A 23,650-nucleotide genomic window follows, 5' to 3' on the forward strand; every position below is an offset into this window, starting at 1 on the left:
GGGTGGGTAGTCAGACCGATGACAGTCTCTCATTATCTTCTTGTCTCCCCAAATCCCCCAAAGAAAGGTAGCTGGAGCCTTAGTCCACCACTTTCAAAGGTTGCCAAGACCAGATCTGGACCAAAATGTTTCTAGTAGGCAGAGTGGACAGTGATTTCCTTTCTCTGAGTAGAGCCAGTGAGTGTTGAGAAGGTCACCTTAAAGCAAGATGAGATCTTTTTTAAGTGTTTTAATCCAATCCATAAAGTTTTGTGATCATCACAGTAATAGAATACAGATTGGATATTTGAAGACCTGGTGGAATAGAACTTTTGTAATTATGGGTTTTTTTTTTTCTAAAACTGCTGAATATTGACAGAAATTCCCCTTAGTCCTACTGAGCTACCCAAGAAATGTTGGTAACCTGGAAACATCGAGCCCAGAATGGAAAATAGAGTTAAGGCATTTTGGGGTTTTAGAACTGAAAAGTTTTTTTTCCTTTCCTTTTCTTTTTTTTTAAAGAAAGAAACCCCAAGTATGTGTGTTTGTTTTGTTTTGCTTTAATGATTGTTTTTGAATTCACCTCTTTTTCCCTCCCCTTCTGTTCTCCGCAGTGAACACCTACCTCTTCATGATGCAAGCTCAAGGCATTCTGATCCGGGACAACATGAGAACAATTGGCGCTCAGGTTTATGAGCAGGTGGTTCGGAGTGCTTATGCCAAGAGGAATAGCAGCATGAATGACTCAGGTATATTTTTAGTAAAGAGGTGGTCTGATTAGAATGTCTGTTCCCCACAGAGGTAAATTTGGTTTGAATAATTATTTTTGATGGAGAAAAGTGCATTGTAAAAGAAGGTTTGGCTGAGTCTTACCTTATTACTAAAAAAGAGACTCTTGCAAAATGAATCCTTGTTCGTTTTGCTAACAGTATATTAAGGATGGCCAGATGACTCCAGTTTTGCTCCTAAGACTTTTCAGGGTCGGGGAGGTAAGAAATACCTTCTAAGACCCCGTTTTTCAGTGCACTAGCCTCCAAGAGGGTACCGAAATTAAGCTTGTGTTTAGGACACAAGCAAAACAGGAGCACCAAAAGCTGTTTCTGGAAATACTTTGATTTCAAAAATAATGTTCCACACATCCAGACTTCCTTCTGCTTACTTACTGTGGGGTTCAACACTGGGGGGTGGGTTGGTTACCTGTGGGGGTGGTAGCGGTCCGTAGTGTTTTCAGAGCAAATCGGCCCTGGTCGCCGCACTGGGAGAGTTGCTTCAACTCTCTTCTTCCCGTCGGACTCTCCTCAAATTTGGTCAGTCCAGTAGGACTTGTTTACCTCGTTGTTTACGGATGCTTCGAGGCTTAACAAATTTCTACTTCATAGTAATCACGGAATCTCGGACAGTCTCCACAAATTAAAAAAGCAATTTAATCATTTACCTGGTTTACCTTCCCTCGTCAGGTGTGGTTTTCATCCTGTGGTTTAATTCCAGCTACGTGACTGAGTTTGGTGGTCGGAATCATTCAGCTTTGCAGAAAGCTTTTCAGACTATTTAGCTAAAGACAGCAATGACAGACACAAGAGTGAACATTTCTGCCTTCTCAATCTTCGGAGCTTTTACCTGTGGCTTTTATTATGTTATAAGCACTAATTATATAAAGAGGAAAAAAAACCCACAGAGGTTAGATGGCTTGCCTAACATTATATTAAAAGAACTTGTTCCTGAATCATGGTTTTGACTCTTAACTATTTTTATAAAGGCTAAACACGGCAAGTGCTTCACCTTTGAAAGCCATCTTTTTTGTCTCTCTTTTTAACTCCTCCAAAAATTGAACATAGGAAGTATTTCCACATGGTTAAATGGGACAGTCGTGCGGCTTCTCCTATCTGGCCAGGGATGATTTTTATTTAAAAAATAGATTCTGAGATTTTATTTTGCTAAGCATTTATGATTTGCCTTTTATTTCTTTTCTTTTTTTTTTTTTTTTAAGATTTTTTATTTATTTATTTGAGAGAGAGAGAGAATGAGAGACAGAGAGCATGAGAGGGGTTAGGGTCAGAGGGAGAAGCAGACCCCCTGCCGAGCAGGGAGCCCAATGCGGGACTCGATCCAGGGACTCCAGGATCATGACCTGAGCCGAAGGCAGTCGCTTAACCAACTGAGCCACCCAGGTGCCCGCCTTTTATTTCTTTAACTGAGAACTGGTGTGCTTTCCTGTGGCTCCTTACTGATTTCACTCAAGCCTAGTGCAGTATTATAAAATGAGTATAGTTTAAGAAATACTCTTTCCTCTTTTCTTGTGTAGTAAGTTCTGCAATTGTCCAGAGCTCACTATAGAATGTGAAATTGCTTTGCAAACATTGCAAATGAGAATTCTGTGGTGCTTGGGATCTCAGGAGAAAGCATTGTCTCTCAAAGGGAAATGGAATCCCTGAAAGAACTGACCACATCCTCGTTTATCTTCAGTCTGCCCTGCTGGCCGACTTAGCAACAAAGGAGTATAGTTAGCAAACCGAAGCTTTAATACTTCCTTTCTTCTTGTTTGCAAAGAGCAAGGGTTTGACTTTTCAGAGCTTTTCGGCCAAATTGTGGCTTCAGGGGACAATTACCTGAGCTCTGACCCAGACCTGGAAGAGGAACCGGATGAGCGCCTGAAGTCATGGGAGAAGGCTGAGCACACTTTTGTTTCCTCATTCATCGTGTGTGGCATTAGGTTTTGCAAACAATCCCCTCACACATTGTCTCCCTTGACTCCAGCATGGCTCTGTCGGGTAGGCAGGATTTTATGTGACTTCATTTCTTAGGTGTAGTACAGATAATGGCGGGGGGGTTTGGAGTGACTGGGTCATGTGTTCCCTGAACCCCGCCCCGAACCTGCTTGTCATCGTGTGCTGAAACTAGGGAGTCCTTTGACTGCTTCTCCAGAGCTCTTTCCCCTGATGAGTCAGGAAAAAGGAACGTTTGTGCTGCCGTGACATTTATCCTGTCCAAGTGTTCATGCCTCTCCAAGGTCAGATGATGCTAGGACTTCCATCTGGGCATTTGGCGAAGTAGTCTGTCCTTTCTCAGAAGTTAGAGGGGCACAAGCAGGATCCTGTCCCTCCACAAGCACAGGATCTCACTAACTCCCCCACGGGTGGTTGTCCTTGAAAACCAAGCACCAAGTGAGTTGTGCCCTTGGAAGGCATATCCAGGAGGGGCCCGTTATTATTTGACTTAGCATGTGTTTTTTCTCAAATTATCATGCACTGTAATAATTTTTCCCAGCATCCCTCTGGTTGGAATAATCATCCATTTTGTGTTCATGGTGTCTATTTCCCTCATAAATTGGAAGTCTTTGCCATCAGGCTTCGCTATCATGTTTGCTCTGTGCTGGACACGTAACTTGCATTGCCTCGTGGACTTGTCGGGAACTCAGTAGGGTAACTGCTGTGTCCCCACTGGATGAGAGTGTGGAGGCACCCAGGAGTCTCGGCCGGGGTGTGGCTGCAGGGTTGGGCCTGCTGACCTCTGGATCCCGGCAGCGTCTTCATGGTCTCTCCCGTCTGCGTAGCCCTGGCGCGTTGTACACTGCCTAGCGCGTAGGCCATCAGGAAGTGGTTTTTGAGTGCGTGAGTGAATAGATTTAACAAGAAAACATTTTAAGTGTTGTGACCTAATTCCGAGATTACCATCTTAATTGGCTTCTGTGTTGTTGGCACATCCTTGGGGAGTGGGTATTAAAGAGGAAATGTTATTTCATTGGCGGTGTATCCAGTGAAAACCCACCATTTTTATTCGTTTCGAAGCAGTTCTCTGCCTGGCAGCGTCAGAGAGGGCACGCTGGACTTGAAGCTGCTGAGATAATTGGGTGACTGTCATTTCTGACCCGACCACTCCCACCAGCAGCCACCAGGGGCTTGACAAGGATAGCAGGACTGAGGTGGTCCTTGGGCTCTGCTGCCCCACCCTGGACACAGTGCTGGGGGCGCACACCCACACTCAGTGGCCTTCATTAGGCCAAGTGTAGCTGAAAAGCTCCGTGTGACATAAGTAATGCTAGCTTTCTTTACCCTTGAAAGTTAAAGTGGTGATTGTCTAATAAGAATGCAGTTTAGGTGGGGCGCCTGGGTGGCTCAGTCGTTATGCGTCTGCCTTCGGCTCAGGTCATGATCCCAGGGTGCTGGGATCGAGCCCCACATTGGGCTCCCTGCTCTTCGGGAAGCCTGCTTCTCCCTCTCCCACTCCCCCTGCTTGTGTTCCCTCTTGCTGTGTCTCTCTCTGTCAAATAAATAAATAAAATCTTTAAAAAATAAAAAAAAAAAGAATGCACTTTAGGGGATGAGGACTGTGAGCCAGGAAATACACCTGATGTGATAACCTAGAGAAGAAGCTTCTTGTCACTGAAAGCCATGTGGGGTATGAGATCGAGAATCCGCAGAACTTCCTGTGAGCAGCGGGGGGGATGCTCAAAAGAACATTGGCATCAGGAGAAAACTCCCACTTAGGTTTTTTTTTATGTTATGTTTATTTATGTTTTTTAGTAATCGCTACCCCCACAGTGGGACTCAAACCCACCTGAGATCAAGAGTTGAACATTCCTCCGACTCAGCCAGCCAGGCGCCCCCCCCCCCCAGCCACTTAGTTTTATAGTTAAGGCGAGTGGTTGGGTGGCCTGTCCTTTCTCATCCTTAAGTATGAGTTTACAGGTGCCCTTCTACCTGTAACTTTCACCCAGAGGGAGATTTCTTACCTCTATACACACGTGTGTACGCACATGCATGCAAACCTTCCCACAGCTTCGGCCCCAACTCTCTTGTAGTTTACATACTCAGAAAAATGTTCTCTTGCCCACATCCTTGGAAACAGAATTGTTGCTATAGGTGAATAAAGTGAATAAAGTCATTGCTAGGGTGCTTTGTAATATAGTCAATGAGCTAGATATTCTTACCCTCTTTCCCTCTGGTTTTTAGGTGCTTAGTCCATAGTCTTCCTTACGTCCACTCACCCAGCAGGTACAGGGTCATCCTTAGGTGTGCTAACTTGTGAAAAATGCTAATTCTATTTTACAGATATTTGTTCTGATGACATCATTCTAGCATATATAAGTTTGCACATTTTCCAAGCAGAGAGGGAAGTGTTTGGTCTTTTCTCAAATGGAAGGGGAAGGTGGTGGTCCTTCCTGGAATCTCTTGCTCCGCATTTCCCAGTCCCTGCCCCACTGGATTTGGTAAGATAAGGGAGAAGGCAGATTTTTGCTACCCCTGTGTATTGGGGTAGTCACATCAACCCCAGTGCATCTGAAAACCCCCGCCAAGGTGGGGCTTTAAAAAATAGCAAAGCCTGCACCCCACCCCCAGAGGTTCTTGTTTAATTAGTCTGGGAAAAAGCCTGGGCATTATTAGGATTTTTAAAAGCCTCATAGATGATCTAATGTGCAGGCGTGGCTGCTGAACCATTGGTGTAAAGCAAAGTTGAATCATCAGGCCATCTGAATTTGTAGGGAGGAAGGATGTCTGTTGATTTTCCTTTTTATAAATGTAGAAACAGTGCCTTCTTTGCCCTTCTACCTCCCTTGCTGGGAGGACATGTCCTGATTTAAAATAGATTACACTTAAATTAAAAAATAAAGCCATGGCCATAGAAATTCAGCAGGCTCGCTTTATCCTTGCAGCTGCTCCCTCATTCAGTAGGGACACGCTGAGGAAGAGGAAGAGGAAGGGGTGCCTGGCCGGCTCTGTGGGAGGAACGTGCGACTCTTGATCTCTGGGTTATGAGTTCGAGCCCCACGCTGGGTGTAGGAATTACTTTAAAAATAAAATCTAAAAAAAAAAAAAAGAAGAGTAAGAGGAAGGAGCTGTCATTGGGACGTGCCCATTTCTGGGCAGCTGGGGAGGAGAGCTGGTACCCCACAGAAACCACGCAGCGTTACCAGGTCACGAGCAGTTAATTTCTTCTGCCTCTTCCACTTCTTTAAAAGGTTTCTGCTGGTGAGAAAGCAGATTTCAATTGCATTTTTATGTAAAGAATTTAAAATTAGAAATGAGGAAATGAAGGTTTTTGTTGGGAGGTGGTTTTCCCCTCGAGGTGTAGGGCAAGGCTACTGCCACTTGGAAGTTGTGTGTTTGTGGGGTCTATAAAAAATGATTTCATTAATTTAGTAATCAGAAGAAAAATAAGTGGTGCTGATTTTGTCTTGTTTTGTTTTATGCTGGTTGTTACTAGGCTTATTAATGTTTGAAGGGAGTAGAAAAGGCTTTATCTGTGTCTTCACGCAAACCCCCAAAGGTAGGATCATTGAGGCTAGAAAGTGTCTTGTCTCTTCTACATGTTAGTTTTTTGCTTTTGTTTTTATTTTTTTTTTTAAAGATCTTTATTTATTTGACAGAGAGACAGCGAGAGAGGGAACACAAGCAGGAAGAGTAGGAGAGGGAGAGCAGGCCTCCCCCTGAGCAGAGAGCCCGATGTGGGGCTCGATCCCAGGACCCTGGGATCACGACCTGAGCCGAAGGCAGACACCTAACGACTGAGCCACCCAGGTGCCCCTGTTTTGTTTTTTTTAAAGATTTTATTTATTTATTTGACAGACACAGCGAGAGAGGGAACACAAGCAGGGGAGTGGGAGAGGGAGAAGCAGGCTTCCCGCCAAGCATGGAGCCCAATGTGGGGCTTGATCCCAGGACCCTGGGATCACGACCTGAGCCAAAGGCAGACGCTTAACGACTGAGCCACCCAGGCACCCTGTTTTTGTTTTTGTTTTTACTTCTTATTTCCTGTTTAGGTTGTAGTTCTAAGGCTTGGTTCTGTCATTGCCCAGAATTATTATTCTCCTCTTCTGTGGCTTTTTTTTTTTTTTTTTTTTGCTTATGAAAATGCTATTATAATGCCTCTGGGAATTTCTTCTCTTTCGGAGGCAAATGTAGTTACTGTGATGCTATTTTGGAGCAGCTTCTCCCTCCACACATGTGCATATCTCAAAATACACCTTTTCTAGTACACATGAAAACTTTTCTTAAAGAGAATCATTTGTATATTTATACACACACACATACACATATATAATTAAGAAGCAAAATCAGAATTATCCAGAGTAATGATGAGTATCGGAGGTTCTTGACATAGGTTTTTGAAGTGTTAATACCTTCAAGAAGGATCAATTTAGGACAGGTTTGCATGTACGAACCGAGGACTTTTGGGCTAATTTCTGCATAAATGTAATTTTGCCTTTAGGGTTTATGCCGGCTCTGATTATGTCTGTCTAATGCAGGCTTGGTGTTTTTTCAGGAAAGCTACCGCTGCAAAGGACAGAAAGCATTCTGTTCCTCTCCTCCCCTGTTAAGAGACTTAATTCTCTTCCAGTCGACTCGCACTGAGTTGTATCCTGTGGGCCCTTGTAGAGCAGACAGCGTGTGCCTGTATGACAGGATTCACCGTATTTATTAGCCGTGGATTCTTGGAAACCCTCTCACAGTGTTGCTTAAAAAATATCTGAGTTGAAGATTGTAGAATTCTCCGGTGCAAAAACGAGTTTGAATAGGAAGTTTTAATTTTCATAGAATCCGCATGAATCCCAAAGGGGATTGGTGAGAGAGATTTTAATACTCTGAAAAAATAGTACAGCGTACTGGAAAGACCACTAACCCAGAGTTTAGTCGGGTCTCTGTTGTACAGTAGCCAAGTCTCCTTATACCAGTTGTGTATATGGTACCCTGGTTTCTTTATCTGTAAAAAAATTAAGAAGTTGGAGGGCCCCCTTCATGCAGATTCCGTAGGAAGAAGGCATCCGCTTCACACTCTTAAAGCCCCACTAAAATGACAGTAAAGAGGGGGTGTGTGTGCACGCACACGTTTGCATGCATGTGTGTGTGTTCAGTGGCATAAACCCCAGAGAATGAAGAGAACAAGAAGTTGGAAGTCGGAAAGCAGACAGACTAGTGATACAGGGCTCAACAGATCTAAGAAAATGGACTGCTGATGTGGCCGCAGGGAAAGACGCTACCACCCCAGAATCCCCCAGAAGCTCAGGAATTAGCAGTGTCACGTACTTTTGCAGATAAGAATAAAAGTGGCAACTAAGATAAAAATTGGTTGAAAGCTATTTAAAAAGCAGTCGGATACCCAGGTCCTTTCCCCATCCTGGCAGAGGACTAGAGACTTGATCACCCTCAGGGATGGTGAAACAGGGGCCCCTCAACTTGGGGGCTCCTGGCTTGGCCTAAGTGCCCCCAGCCCCTTTCTTCTCTTCTGTCCCAGTGTGCTTATAGCAAGGACTGCACCCTCCTGGCAGGAGGTTAGAATAGAGTGCTCTGGGGGCACCTGGCAGGCTCAGTCAGAGCTTGCGACTCTTGATCTAAGGGTTGTGAGTTCGAGCCCCACGTTGGCGGTAGAGATTACTTAAAAAAAAAAAGAAAAAAGAATAGCATTCTCTGGGGAATCTGATTGGATCAAGAAGACCCTAAGATACACTAGAGGCTTCCAAACCAGACTTCTGGCCAGAACACTCTATAATGAAGAACCTCAGTCTAAGCCCTTCCAGTTAGCTGGTTAGTGCCCCACTCTTTTTTTTTTTAAGATTTTATTTATTTATTTGACAGAGAGACAGTGAGAGAGGGAACACAAGCAGGGGGAGTGGGAGAGGGAGAAGCAGGCTCTCCGCTGAGCAGGGAGCCTGATGCGGGGCTCAATCCTAGGACCCTGGGATCATGACCTGAGCCGAAGGCAGACGCTTAACGACTGAGCCACCCAGGCGCCCAAGTGCCCCACTCTTAAATATTAGTAGGTGACCAAGGAGCACTGTGCTAGGGATCAAAACAAACAAGCCTCAGCAAACTGAGAGAACAGGCTCTGCTGGGAGAAGAAAATGCGAAACAGCTATCACGCGTTCTCAAGGGTGAGGGGAAAAGAATTGCAAACATGCAAAAAGAGTATATTGTAAGAAATGAATATTCAGAAAATAAAAAGGACTTTTTAAAATTAAAAAATAGTGTAAGTGAAAATTAAAAGAATGGCCAGGGGCGCCTGGGTGGCTCAGTTGGTTAAGCAGCTGCCTTAGGCTCAGGTCATGATCCTGGGGTCCTGGGATGGAGCCCCGCATCGGGCTCCCTGCTCTGGGGAGTCTGCGTCTCCTTCTCCCTCTGCCCCTCCCTCCACTCGTGCTCTCTTGCTCTCTCTCTCAAATAAATAAATAAAATTTAAAAAAAAAAAAAAAAAGATTGAAAAGATGAGAAAATCAGGACCAGGAGGTCCAACATCTAACTCATGTTTTCTGTTCTCCAGAAAGAGATTGCAGAATACAGAAGGGAGGGAGATCATCACCACAGTGATACCTCTAGTCCTGCCCCCAAATTCTAGAACAGGAGGACATGAATTTCTAGACTGTAAAGGTCGAATGGTTAACACAGTGGGTGAGAATAGAACTCAAAATAGAAATGTGACATTTCCTCAACCAAGAGAAAGTTCATCGCACTTTTAGAAAGAAATTCCATCACCTTCACAAAGAGCCAGAGTTGGAATGGCTTCAGAATTAACAGGTGTAGGTGGAATCTGGAAGGCAGTGGGTAGCACTTGCCCAGTCCTCAGGGGGAGTTGTTTCCAGCCGAGCATTCTGTAAACCCAGCCACCCCATGAATCAAGTGAGAAAGAACAAAAACAGTCAGATGTACACGGCTTCACAACCACTTCCCATTCCCCCCTGCTTAGGAAGCTACTTGGAAGATGTGTTCCAGCAAGAAAAAGGGAGACATTGAAGCCAGGCACAGTGAGGTTTCACCCTGGTGAGAGGTGAAGGGAGTCTCTAGAATGTTGAGGAGGGGAGACCGCAGGGCGGCGTCTGCACAGCGGGCCCAGGGGAGAGCCGGTCTGGAAGACGAAGTTGAGAGCATGCCTGATGCTGGGGGACATCCTAGGAGCGACCGTAGTGGCAGAGGGCATGGTATTGAGTTAGTCGTGATGCCATATAAAACTAAGCATACAGAGAACCAGTCCCTTCAGGAAAAAACAAATTATGTAGGGAAAAACAAATTATGTGGGAAAAGAAAAGGAATCGTAACTTTGCACATTTCTCAGCTATGAATAGTATCTATAGAATAAATACTTCAGTGTAAATACTAAAGATGGGCCGAACCACAGCGACCGTAGATGTTGGGAGACTGGAGGGTAAAAGGGGGTATGTGTGGTGGGGGCAGGGGAGGGAAGGACGCAAAATCCACAGGCCCCACAGTGGGAAGTCAGTGGGTAAGACTGAAGCATCTGGAACAGCTGTATAGGAAGTAAATACTAAAGTAGTCGGCTAAAAGAAATGAAACTAGTTCCTGTAGAGAGTAAGACATGGGGGGGCGGGGTGCTGGTGGTTTTTTTGTTTGTTTTTAATTACCTCGTAGAGTTCTTCGACTGGACACTGAGTGCTTATAAAGCTGTAATAACAGTAAGAATAGAGACACTGGTTAAAATAGTATCATCTGGTTAACCTTTTTATTGATGGGTTCAAATTTTTAGCTCCAGTGAAGAGCTAGTCCAGAGTCCTGATTCTGCAAATGATGGTATCTAAGAAAAATGCTTTGGTAGGCCTCTGAGAGTTGCAGAATGGATGACCTGTGCCAGTCTGAGCTGTCTATTTCCTTCTCTCTCTAGATTATCCTCTTGACTTGAACCACAGTGAAACCTTCCTACAAACCACAACATTTCTTCCTGAAGACTTCACCTACTTTGCAAACCATACCTGCCCCGAGAGGCTCCCTTCCATGAGTGAGTAGAGCGTCCCCTGCTTTTCAAACTGACGTGTGTGTTTCTTTGATTAAAATGAAAGGGAGAGTATTCTCGATTTCTCAGGATGCCTCCCCTATGTGGAGAATAGAACAGGGATTTGGAACTGGAAACAGGGATTACAAAAGCTACTTGTGTCCTGACCCTTCTTCAGCCCTTCTGCAAGGTTGCCTGTGTTCCTGGTGCCATTTTCTACCATATTTTTCAGTCTTTCCTTTGCAGGTACCCCCTTCTCGGTGACTTGGGGTCTGTAAGATGTCCTAGAGAAAGTACAGGCAACCAGCTTTATCTTTTAGTATGAAAGATAAAATCCCACGCTGATTATAACTTGTTTGATCATACGACGAATGTGACTCTCTCCAAGTGCTGGTTCAGAAGAATTCTGGGGTCTTTTTCTCTCTTCATTCTTAGCGTCTCATGTGTAATCTGAAGCAATGGCAGGAAGCCCTTCTACCTTTTCCGTGCCTTTGGGCTTCTCGGACAGGGCCCCTTCTTCACTTAAGTCAGTGATGACAAGTGTTTGGGGTTTGGGCAGCATCACTCGGGATCACTGATGAGTGAATTGGGGCCCTGTGTCTGCTTGCCTCTGGAGCACGCAGAGAGGCTCCAAGCTTAGCCTTGCTCTTTCCTCCTTCCTCTTTGAGAAGTTCAACTGCTGTTCCACTCAGTCTTAATTTCTCGACTTGCTGCTTTGCCCAGTACTAGTGATGAACTGAAATGCAGGGAGTTGCAAAGCAGGGGAAGCGCCTCCCATCTCTGTGAAAAACAAATCAGCTGAAAAAAAAAAAGCATTGAACCTCCCTAGAGAGTGAAACCCTGGTCATGGCGGGGGAACATTCTGACACTTTCTGGTCTCTTAATTCTTTTTATTCCCCCCCCCCCCAACTCTCTGTTCAGAGGGCCCAATAGACATAAACATGAGTGAAATTGCAATGGATGACATCCATGAAATCTTCTCTAAAGACCCAGCCATCAAGCTCGGAGGTCACTGGAAGCCTTCAGATTGCATGCCTCGATGGAAGGTAGGGTGTGGAGTCAGGCCTGAGGTGCTGGGAAGCCCACCTGGCCTTGCCATCCTTCCAAGGGTTCACGGACTGTGGTAATTCGTAATTTGCACACTATGACCCAATGCAGAGTATCTGCATTTGATGGAAACATTTCGGAGGCATGGGTTTCCTGAAGGACATTCTGTAGCCCCAGAAACGTGCATCGCTCCGATGACTGAGCAGGACCCTTTTGTCTTCTTCGTAGGATACTGGCTAAGCAAGGGGGAGGGTTCATAGGTCTCGTGTGCCACATTTGTAAAAGCCATCTTCACAAATTCACTGCTTCATGCCTTTTTCGGCATTGCTACTATGAGTTTAGTGCAACAAAGAGCGGAGCTATCCAGCCCGACACTGAGAATTGCTTAGTGGTTTTCTGCATGACTCGAAGCCATCAGTATGTGGATCTGGCTCATGACACTGGCTTAAGTCCATTCTTTTAGCAAGTTATTTGTTCAAGTGCTTCTTCTGTGCCAGTCCTGCAATGAGCAAGGCAGATCTGGAAATAGGTGGGCATTTCCAGCCCATCTCTGGGATGTCATATCAATTCAATGACGAGCATTTAAAAAAAAATGTATATATATAAAAGATACATATATGTCAAGGTGCACTGCATGTCCTAAGGGGGAGTACTGTTTTGTGGAGTGCGTTTTAGTTGTGTGCGGGTCATGGTGTAGAATGAGTATCTTCCTCTGGGATGTGGTCTGGAGTGAATCCATTCAGCGGGCCGACTATGTACACAGTATGGTGTGTGTAAGAACAAAGTCCACTTACTTCCAAGGGTCTCCCTGCCAGCATAGCTTTTCATTTAGTGGAGGTCGAAGACAAGGCAGCCTTCCAGAACGCCCCAGGGGCAGGCTGGTCACGATTCTGTGGCAGTGTCCAGCTACGAAGTGGAGGTTGAGAGGATTAACGGGGCGGCGTCTTTTGCTGTGACCCCCTCCAGGTGGCGATCCTCATCCCTTTCCGGAACCGCCACGAGCACCTCCCAGTCCTGCTCAGACACCTGATTCCCATGCTTCAGCGGCAGCGCCTGCGGTTCGCGTTTTATGTGGTTGAGCAGGTGAGTGGCCTGTCCTTTCCTGTTCTTTCTGTTCTGAGGCAGCAGTTCAGAGTGCTCTCAGCCAGTCCATCCACCTTTGGAGTACGGAGCCAGTGAAACTGCGATCTTAGGATTGAGCTACCCAGAGGTGAAAGGAGGAGCAGAGAGCAGTTCTGGGCTTCTGGTTTGAGATGTTACTCAACACGGGCAGACTTGAGTGAGTCCAGGATGGAACTTTGTTTACTCTTGAATCAAGGCCGCTGGTGTGGTGCTTGAGCCAGATGTGCTTTGGGTGGCGTCTTTGGTGTCCAGACCCAGGAAATTCCCCTTAAGATAAGGAGCCACGGGTAGAAATGGCCTTACTCTTCTGTCCTCCCTTTATGGGGCTGGATACTTCTCCAAATGCTGCGATAGGTCAGATGCCTGCTTTCATGACAGTCTCGGGAGAGAGGAGCTTGGTCTTGTTACCCTTCTTATTTCTAAGGAAATCGAGGCCAGATGTCAAGTGGCTTGCGAGGCAGTGAAGAGCGTGCTGGCCAAGCGCACCTCTGGCTCGGTGATCTGTCCCAGTCAGGTTCATTAAAACTCTCCTTTAGGCAGGGCTGAGGCAGCGAAGATGTCGCTCCACGCGTCCTTTTAAAAATAAAGTTCTGCTTCTTTTAGGTTGGCACCCAACCCTTTAATCGAGCCATGCTTTTCAACGTCGGTTTTCAAGAAGCAATGAAAGATCTGGACTGGGACTGTCTTATTTTTCACGATGTGGATCATATACCAGAAAGCGATCGGAACTACTATGGTTGTGGGCAGATGCCAAGGCACTTTGCAACTAAGTTGGACAAGTATATGTATCTGTGAGTATCATTTCCTCTGGAAGAGGTTAAATCTAAAAGGATGCTGAGAGATGCAAAGATGGCAAAATCCAATTAGCTCCACCCCAGCGTGCATCGGCTGGCGAATGGATAAACAGAATGGAGCGCAACCACAGCACGGAACGCTATTAGGCAGTAAAAAGGGATGGAGTCCTGCTACATGTGGCCGGAGGGATGAACCTTTGAAAACACTGGTTTGTGAAAGAAGCTAGTTACCAAAGGCCACATGTTGCATGATTGTGCTCCTGTGACTTGTCCAGAATCGGCAAATCCATAGAGACAGAACAGCGGTTGCTTCGGGTTGCAGAGTGGGAATGAGGAGTGACAGATGGGTTCAAGGCTCCTTTTTGGGGTGATGAAAGGTATTAAAATGGATTGGGGTTCATGGTTGCACAACTCCATGAATATCCTAAAAATGATGGAATCGCACACTTTATAAATGGGTGAATCATTTGGAACGTTAGTTATGTTTCAGTAAAGCTGTTACGAAACAAATCAATTCGAGAAAGATGCAGTTCCCCACAAAGGTCGATGCGTCTCAGTGCATGGAAATGGTTGCAGGTGGTTGAGGGCAGTAGGCGCTGTGTCGTGTAGGACGCGGTTCTCCAGTGCCACGGTGGCCCTCCCCAGGGGAAGAAACCAGCCTTCGATTCCCAGATGATTCAAGCTGTGTGTCTCCTTCTAGGCTTCCTTACGCCGAGTTCTTTGGTGGAGTGAGCGGCTTAACAGTGGAACAGTTTCGGAAGATCAATGGCTTTCCGAACGCTTTCTGGGGTTGGGGTGGAGAAGATGACGACCTGTGGAACAGGTACTCCCCTCTTCCAGTTTCCGGGGCCTTCTAGAAATGCCACCTTCGGCTCCCCAGACCAGAGCCACACAGGGGGGATGGGGTGCAAGCCATGTAGGTAATGTGAAACGTCCTAGTAGCCACGTTTAAAAAGGTTAAAAAAAGACTTTTTGAGATGGAATTCATTTTAGTGTAGTAATAAAACATGCCAATAGTATATTTATCACAATATATCAAAAATAATATCATTCCAACATATAATCAATATGAGATGTTAATGAGAAACTTCACATTTATTGTTTCTCTTACAATATCTTTGAAATCTGGTATTATTTTAAATTCGTAGCACATTTCACTGAAACCTCCCCAAACCAGAGGTCATGTATTAGTGATAGGTGTACACAGATTTATCTATACTATCGGATAAGGCTTGTATTACACAAGTTTGTGAGAATGATGCTGTATTTGAGTAGTGTAAACTAATCTTTTTACAGACTAAGTAAATAGTAACCTAATAAGGAACAAATAAGCAAAAGAATCTCCACCTTGTATCTGTTGACTTTCTAGATGGGCTTTAAAAAAGAAAGTTACATGTTGCTTTTTAATTACAAAGTAATACTTGCTGGTAAAAATTCAGATAATAAAGGTGCATAAACCAAAGGGTATAATTCTTAATCCCCATTGCTGTGCTGTCTTGTTCCCAGGAAGTAGTATTTTAACAGGGCTGTTTCTTTCTCTGCTTCTTTGTATTCATATACAAACAACCCAGACCCATCCCTTTTCCCCTCCCAACCATTTTAATACAGAGAGAGCCACTTCATTATCTTTAACAATTGCATGGTTTTCCTTTATGGAGATACACAGTATTTTATTTTAATCCTCTCCTGTCAATGAACATTGTTTACAATTTTGAATATCCTTGTTCACGTGTGCAAATAGCTCTTCAGATTAAATTCCTAGCTGTGGAACTGCAAAGTCAAGTAAATGCTCTTTTAAATTTGCATAATTATCATCAGGATTTCTCCCCAAAAGAGATCGCAGAAAGAGTCCAAGCAGCGGTGCATCAGCATTCCCGCTTTCTCACATCACCGCCAACATTGGTTATAGACAACCTTTTGCGTTTTGCTACATTTCAGCCCTTCAGCAGCCATGTGTGGCTCGAGGCTGCCTGTACTGGACAAAGGAGCTCCAGACAATTCTTTCTCAATCTGAGAGGTAAAAATGGCATCTCATCCTCTTAATTTGGGTTTCTTAGGAACCTAGTGAGGATGAACAGCTTTTCCATAAACATAACTGGTTTGACTGGTCCTTGAATCCAGTTGAGCTCTCCCAGGATATCTGTCATAATTCTCAGCTCGAACTCTCCCCAGCTCAGCAGGAGCCCCCGGGCGCAAGAACAGGAGCTGTTTCTCCCCAGTGCCCTGCACAGTTCCCAGGCACACAGTAGGCGTTCTCTATATATTTATCAAATCAGAGCGAGAACACATTTCCCAGTATCAAAAGGAGAGTGTAATTTGGAGTCGAGAGGAGGATGTTGAAATAATATTCTCCGAAGTTTTAAAATGTGAAGACAACCAGGGGCGCCTGGGTGGCTCAGTCGTTAAGTGTCTGCCTTCGGCTCAGGTCATTATCTCAGGGTCCTGGGATCGAGCCCCGCATCGGGCTCCCTGCTCAGCGGGAAGCCTGCTTCTCCCTCTCCCACTCCCCCTGCTTGTGTTCCCTCTCTCGCTGTGTCTCTCTCTCTGTCAAATAAATAAATAAAAATCTTTAAAAAAAAAAAAAAAAATGTGAAGACAACCATAGATTTCACGTAGATATCCAAAGTCTACCTCCATGTATTAATTATTTCTTACACCCCTATCAAGTTTCCAGTAAATCCAGCTTGTGAAATTCTGTCTTTATCACATTAAGGATAAATAACCAAATACCTCCTTAAGTTCTGCTTTCCTCCTAGTGATGTGAAATTTTACATCGAGATCAGAGGACATCATACAAATTAGTTCATCTCCCTGGTGATGGGGGAGGTGGGCAGAATCATTAAGTTCATAAGCAGGGAAAACACAGTGCAACTTTGACTTTACTGATTGGCTTTATAGTAGGTTGTGGACAGGAAAGGTGCTGTGCACTGGTGAGAAAAGCCTTTTTGATAGGACCCAAACAAGCCAGCGGAGAGAGAGTGCACACTCATCTCCTGGGGAATGCTCACTGCTGTTCCTGTCACTGAGAATCTGTGTCACACCTTACTCTCAAGAATTTTGAATTCCTTTTCTTTTTCAAAACTTTCTGGTATTGTAGACCTCTTTTCTAAAGCCATGAACTTACCCATAGGGATGGGCAATTGAATATTCAGACACAGAAGGAGTTCTGTTGTTCAACTTGGCGTTTCTCAACCTTGGCCATCTGTGGTCATCTATGGTACTTGATCATTTTATCTGAAAGCCCAATCTCTTTGTCTCGGACAGAGTACAGAATGCAGGCTACTCTGTGAGCCGGCCGGAAGGTGACACAGGGAAGTACAAGTCTATTCCTCATCACCATCGAGGAGAAGTCCAATTTCTTGGAAGGTGGGCACAATTTCTTTATTCTTCTTACAAATATCCTTTATACTTTGCATTTCCAGATGTCCCAGAGCATATCATATTGCAACCCCTCGGCTTATTCCCCTCCTCCTCTCCACGGTCCTGCTGTGGCTGCTTTATAGTTCCTAGATAGATTTTCATTTACCCGTGAGGCAGGCGTTTGTGTGAAATCAGATTATCGGTGAAAATTTTGATCGTAGATCTTTGAAGGAAATCACTCATTTGGCCTCTTAAGCTTCACGGTCTCCTCTATAGCCTTCAGGGAGTTGGAGAGAGATCCACTCGGTCAGAGGTCCCTGTGTAACTTCCACTGACAGGACAAAGCAGAGTTGGCACCCTTTCTGCAAGCTCCAGTTCTGGAAGGGTGCCCCCGAGCTTCTGTTCGTGCGGGTGCACTTGATAAGGAAGTTCCGTACTGCACTAATTGGGGCATGTGGATGGAGTGACATCTCTGTTTTCAGGAGTGCCTTTTGTCCTGTTAACTGGGAGGAGGACTGCTCTCTGGACCACAAGGTCTGACTGCATGAACTTTGTTGTCCGGGGAGTAAGAAAGCACTGAATGCAGACCCCGCCCTGGCTCATCTGATGTGTTTTTTAATATCTTACCTCCCACTTCCCCCTTCTGTGACCTTACCTTGGGCAAGTCATGGAACACTGGGAGCCTTGGTTTCCTCATTTGCTTAAGGAGCGGTGCATTCAGTGAAATGTCATAAGTAAAGCCCTGGCATGAGGTAGGAGATGTTTCTAATAATAACCTTCAGCAGGGAGCATCTGGGCGGGGTGGGCCGATCCCTCCGCCGTGTGATGCAGGAGAGCTGTCCTGGGTTGTGGCCCCTGCTGTGGGCTGCCCTGCTCTGTCCTCTGCCCTGCGGAGATCGGGCCCTCACTCAGAGCCACCCCTCTGCTCTCTGCTCAAACAGGTATGCTCTGCTGCGCAAGTCCAAAGAACGGCAAGGGCTGGACGGCCTCAACAACTTGAACTACTTTGCAAACATCACATACGACGCCTTGTATAAAAACATTACTGTCAACTTGACACCTGAGCTGGCTCAGGTGACCGAGTACTGAGATGAGGACACAAGCTGTGTTTGCTTTACCCACCGCCACCAAGAAAGCCACCTGGGGAGAGGTCTTGGGGCTCCACACAGGAAGAGGATAGAAATATGGTGTCTGATGAAGGATCACAGGGTTCGAGGAGAAAATGTGAACAGAGTACACGCACAAAACGCCTTCACTGTGGCTGGGAACGTCCTTCATCAGGACTGGCTTTCTGTTTTCACAAGACGGACGTCGGTCCTGCTGCTTTTCTCCCCTGGTCTCGAACCCCAGCGTCCCGTCCCAGCCGGGCTCTCCAGAACAGGAACTGACATCTGCTGTGGGTCCTGGCTTCGAGCCCGTTCCTACGAATGGCCTTTGGAGCTTCTCGGCCTTCAGAGCAAAGAGGCACCCCACCACAGGGCTCTTTTAGGAAGAGCAAATGAAACTCCACACACCATTCTTCTCCATCACTGGTGTTCTCTTTGGTTTCAGTTTTGTTTTTTTTTTTTTAATTACCTGCTTTGGGTGGGGATTGAGGGTGGGGGGAGGGACTGGGGAAGATAAATAGACCTATAACAATCACTTCTTGAAGAAGTATAATTGTAAATAAGCCATGTAAAATGCCTTTTTTAAATTTAATTTTATAGCTGGCTCCAATTCAAACTGAGGATTTATATATTAGATCGCTTATTTGGTTGGCAAATGCAGGAACTCAGTTAAAATGCAGTGGAGAAGGGTATCACCTCCTGAATTGCTACCACTTTGGAAGGGAGTGGATAGAGGGCATGTCACAAACAGATCAGGACAGTCCAGCCTGTCACTGGTAGCTGACTCCTGCCCCCTCCCATCTTCTTCTTCCAGAAGTCTTGCTCTTGACTTTTGCTGTGGACTCTCTCTTCCCTGTTGGGCACGTACACTCTCATCCCAGTCTCCTGCTAAACAGGAGCCCTCCTTGCTCAAAGTGGACCCCTTCGGGGGGCCTCCCTGTGCACACGCCCCTGGGTCTCTGGAGTTTAGTTTTTGTCCTTTCATCACCGAGAGTGGTGGGGTCGGGTGGGTGGGTTTTCTGCCTCTTCTTTTTTCCTTTTTTCGTTTTTTTTTTTTGCTCTTGTGGAACTTGGCCACAATTCCTGAAATCTGTGCCTAAATTATCAACTAGTTTCGGTGATTCCTCTGAATATTTCCCTTTTTGGTTTCTGGAAAGATTCTTTGTCAACATTATGAACTAGTTCATAGAACTAACGAGGATGGACTGAAGAAGTCAGCCAGAGAGCAGGTGACACTTAAGTGCTGTGGGTCAGTTGGGGGCTGGGGTGGACCCAGTCAGAGCTTTGCAGGTAGATGGACGGAGCTCTCGGATGCCAGGACCCAAGCCCAAAAGAAGGCTGGGTTCATACCCTATGCACTTCTTGAAGGTAGAGTCTAAATTGCCCTTGGAGTTGTGCCTCTCTGTTTTCCCCTGAGCCAAATCCCTCAATTCGTAGTCCCTCTTGGCTTCTGCAGGATTCTGAAAAAGGCCAGTCTTTTCCTCTCCTTTTCCATAAAACATATTTATATATTGTGATTAGGAGTACTTTCTGAAAAGTACTTCATATTTTTTTTAATTGCCTTGTTTGCCTTCAACTTCCTTAATTTTCATGGTTTACATGGATGTGTGTGTAGGGGGTATATTTGTGTATATACGTGTGGGTTGGGGTTTTCTCCGTTGCATGTGTTGGTTCCATGGACGTATGATCCCCACAAGCTGTGGGAGTGATTGGCCAGGCCTTGTTTTTTGTTCATGCTTTTGTTCTTTTGAAGAATAGAGTGGTATTGTAGAAAACCAACTGCATTACAAAGCTCTTATCGGCTCATATGAGAGAGCAGGCTGCTGCCCTTGAAAATGCTGGTAAGTTGTATCATATGTTTTAAAAGAATGTTGAGCATCTCATGCTTTAAAAGACTTTCACGAGGGAACATTACACACAGGAGCTAACTTGGTTTTCCTTTGAAGTCTGGTGCACAGAGCAATAAAGATTTCTTTCCCCTTTTCTCCCGCCTCCCCTCGGGCCTGTGTGCTGGCCTTGACTCTCCTCCTCCTCCTCCTGTCCTCTCCCATCCCTGAAGGCCGTGAGCGGCTTTCAGTGGGACACAGCCATGATGTCATTGAACAGACCGATCCTTGGTTAAGGATGATACACAGCAGTGTTGTAAAATGGTCTCGTTCGAAGCTTTTCACGAACATACTTGCCACCAAGAACAAAACGTTGGCAAAAGGCTAAACAGCTGATTTGAAAAAGAAAATGCTGATTTGAGGACAAAAGGAAAGGTGTCTTTTCACTGCTTGAAGTAAGGTCACTGAAATTATTTTGCGATCATGTGTGAGTTTGTCTTATTAGTGTGAAATCTCTTAGTGCGTACCGCTTAGTCATTTACCCACCAAGTTGAGTATCGTGTGGGGAAAAACAGAAGTTGAAAACATACAGCCAGGCCCGTGAGCTGTTAATGGTGTGAGATTCTCATGTTAAAAAAAAATAATAATAATAAAAACCAAATGTGACCCTGTGTGTATTTTGGCAGCTGAAAATCTTTTAAGGCTACTGATGGGTGACCCCTTCAATCAGTCTTGTCTCAGCTGCGTGCAGGGAAACATTTCTCCTTCCACGCTGTTTTTCTGGGTGAGGAGTTATTGCAAAAATATTCCTTTTGACACGACGGGCTCTTGTTGGAGCTCCTCTGCCACAGTCACGAGTAGCTGAGCCCCAGCTGCATGTACTGATGTGTCCGCTCACCGTCGACAATGGCATTGAACGTAGCTAGCTTCCTTCCATCACGATGTGTTTTTGAGCTTGCTCTTATGTTGTAAGAGGTGCCAGGGGTACATTTTTGCACTGAAATCTAAAGATGTTTTAAAAACACTTTTCACAAAAATAGTCCTTTGTCATTACATTATTTACTCATGTGTTTGTACATTTTTGTATGTTAATTTATGAATGATTTTTTCAGTAAAAAATACATATTCAAGAACCAAACCTTGGTGGTCGTCTGTCTTTGCCTAGAACAGTTTGGCTTCTTGGAGGCCTTTCCTCTCTTTTTCTCATGGGAGTTCAGCTCCTGTGTGTTCCTTCAAGTGGCTTGGCTTCCAGGTTGCTCGGCTGACCCCTGGGTGCTCCCGAGAAACACTGCCCGCCTGACCCAGTGACTAGACCAGCTGAGTGAAAAACTCAGCTGATGGAGCAAAAGCACTAAACCCCACCGTACGATCCAGGCATCCTCCTACACTTGGGTTTTCTTTCCAGAATGGGCCCATGTGATGCCCATCAAATCAAACAAGACATCTGGGCAATGAGAGGATGAGAGTGGATGGAGTTTGAATCAAGAAGGTCCTCTGGGGTCAGTCAAGAGTTTGCTGTCTGCCTGGTTCCGCTTGGAGATTGTAATCAAAGCTTCTATTTGTTGAATGTTTACCACTCTGATATTGAGTGTAAAGTTCTGTGACCAGGTGCTAGGAATATAATGATTAGCAAAAAGGATGGGGTCAGTGGCCTCATAAAACTTACTCTCCTCGCCCCACACCCCCAGGTGGAGCGTATGATTAAAATTACAACCGGGACACCTGGGTGGCTCAGTTGTTTAAGCGTCCAACTCTTGATTTTGGCTCATGTTATGGCCTCAGGGTTCTGGGATTGAGCCCCAACATCGGACTCCACACTCATCGAGGAGTCTGCTTGCCCCCTCCCCAAAATAAAGTCTTTTTTAAAAAAATTAACAACCACAAGGAGCGCTGCAAAGGACATGGCTGCAGGCCTCAGGTGCACGGTGTGGAAGGGGTCCCTGGCGGGAGGTGGGTGAGCTGAGGGGAGACCAGCGGATTACCTGCTGAGCTGCAGGAACAGAATACTGTGGCTGGTGCAAAGAACAAAGGGCTGACTGGGGACTGCTAGGCCAGGAGGTGGATGAGGCCAGAATGCCTTGTGGGGCCTCGTGTGCCAAGGTAAGGACATTGGGTTTTATCCTTAGAGCAGTGGCCTCCAGAGTTCCCAGCAGGTGGGGCTGCATGTGATGTCATTAGATGTAATCTTACTGGATGGCTCGGGCTGCAGGGAGAATGGGGCTGTAGAGACGCAGAGGAGAAGTAGGGGACCAGGTAAGTGCACACAGTCACGCAGGGACAGTATGGAGGAGGGGCTGGGGGGATGCTGAGGGAACAGATGGCCGTTGGGAGGGAGGAATCCACCTAGCTTCTGGCTTCCCCACCGAACAGATAGGCAAACAGACAGTTGAACATAGTCCGGTTTGGGGACTCCAGGGAACAGTGGGGACCAGGGTGGGTCGTGAGTCGCTGGTGTGGGAGATGAGCACACATCTAGGAGTGAGTGCAGTTGGCTCTGGAGCTGCGTAGAGCAGGCGCCTGGAGGGAGAAGGTGGCCTTGGCCCAGGCCCCTAAGAGCTCCCTTTCTAACGGTTGGGAAGCAGAGGGGGAGTGAGCAGGGCAGACCGTGGTAGGAGAAAGCAGCAGTGGGCAGGACAGGAAAGTGAAGGGAGGGGAGGGGTCCACAGTGTTGAGTGCAGGTAAGATGAGGCTCGAAACCTCATTGTGGGGCATGGGGAGGAGGTCACCGTTGCAGGGCAGGCCAGAGGGGAGGGGCTGAGAAAGGGGGCCGTGAAGCAGCAGAGGGGGCAGCCACCTGCCAAATCCCACGTGAAGGGCTGAGAAGAGAAGGCTGGGAGCTGAGGGAAGCGTGTGAGGCTCAGGGAGGCTTTTGATTTTGATTTTCCAACAAGAGAAACCTGAGTGGCGTGAACCATAGGGAGATGGGGACCAGAGAGAGAAAGCTGAACATCCAAGAGACAGAGGCTAATTTAGCAGGGATGTTCCCGCAGTACTGGCAGCAGATGAGAGCGAACGAGAGCCGGGGGGAATTAGGAGCCCTTCCTAGGGCGTCGGCAGACCCAAACAGCCTGTGGAGACCCGGGTGGCTGTTCAAAAACTCAAGGATCCCTTTCAGTCATAAGTCACCAGGATTGGAATTAGGCAGAATTGGTTCCTGGCCTTACCACTTCCTCCCCACTCGAAAAAAAATTTTTTTTAATTTGGGGGAAGTACAGTCCTAAAATTAGTAGTTCCCATTTGTTGATGTTTGTTTTCTGCCAGCAGCTGTGCCAATTCGTCTTCAGCCCTGTGAGGGAGACACGGCCCCTCTTTCTAGAACAAGGGTGCTCAGCCTTCGGCTCTTAACATTAACATTCGGGGCTGGGTCATTCTCTCTCTGCACGGGGAATGAGGGGTGTTTGGCTGCACCACTGGCCTCCTCCCTCTACAGGCTGGTAGCAGAAGTCGTGACGACCAAAATTGTCACCAGACATGGCCAAATGACCCTGGGGAGAGCAAAATCCCCCGGTGGCGGCCGCGGCTCTAGACTGGGGAACGGAAGCCACTGTTCGCTGGAGGCCCCAGAACCAGCACACAGACAGCTGGGGTTTGAACACCCGTCGTTTTCACCCCGAGGTAAATGCTCTGAACCCCTACGCTACTTTTTTTTTTTTTTTTTTTTGGTATATGTGCTTTTAAATGCCTTTTGCTTATAGACAGTTCA

At 46.1% G+C, this 23,650-nt stretch overlaps 1 protein-coding gene across 1 annotated transcript in view; it reads left to right on the forward strand.

Annotated features, from left to right (window-relative positions):
- The window catches only part of B4GALT5 (beta-1,4-galactosyltransferase 5), a 75,919-nt gene extending 54,622 nt beyond the window's left edge, over positions 1-21,297 (forward strand). The window contains exons 2-9 of the mRNA XM_032387530.1: positions 594-728; positions 10,585-10,698; positions 11,614-11,738; positions 12,706-12,822; positions 13,465-13,652; positions 14,356-14,478; positions 16,920-17,021; positions 17,957-21,297. Coding sequence (XP_032243421.1) covers positions 594-728; positions 10,585-10,698; positions 11,614-11,738; positions 12,706-12,822; positions 13,465-13,652; positions 14,356-14,478; positions 16,920-17,021; positions 17,957-18,104 — 1,052 coding nt within the window. The 3' untranslated portion in view covers positions 18,105-21,297. The remainder of the gene's footprint in view (positions 1-593; positions 729-10,584; positions 10,699-11,613; positions 11,739-12,705; positions 12,823-13,464; positions 13,653-14,355; positions 14,479-16,919; positions 17,022-17,956) is intronic.
- The last annotated feature ends 2,353 nt before the right edge of the window (positions 21,298-23,650 follow it).

Source organism: Phoca vitulina, unplaced genomic scaffold (assembly GCF_004348235.1).
Source record: "Phoca vitulina isolate PV1807 unplaced genomic scaffold, GSC_HSeal_1.0 scaffold50, whole genome shotgun sequence".
Classification (NCBI taxonomy): Eukaryota; Metazoa; Chordata; class Mammalia; order Carnivora; family Phocidae; genus Phoca; species Phoca vitulina.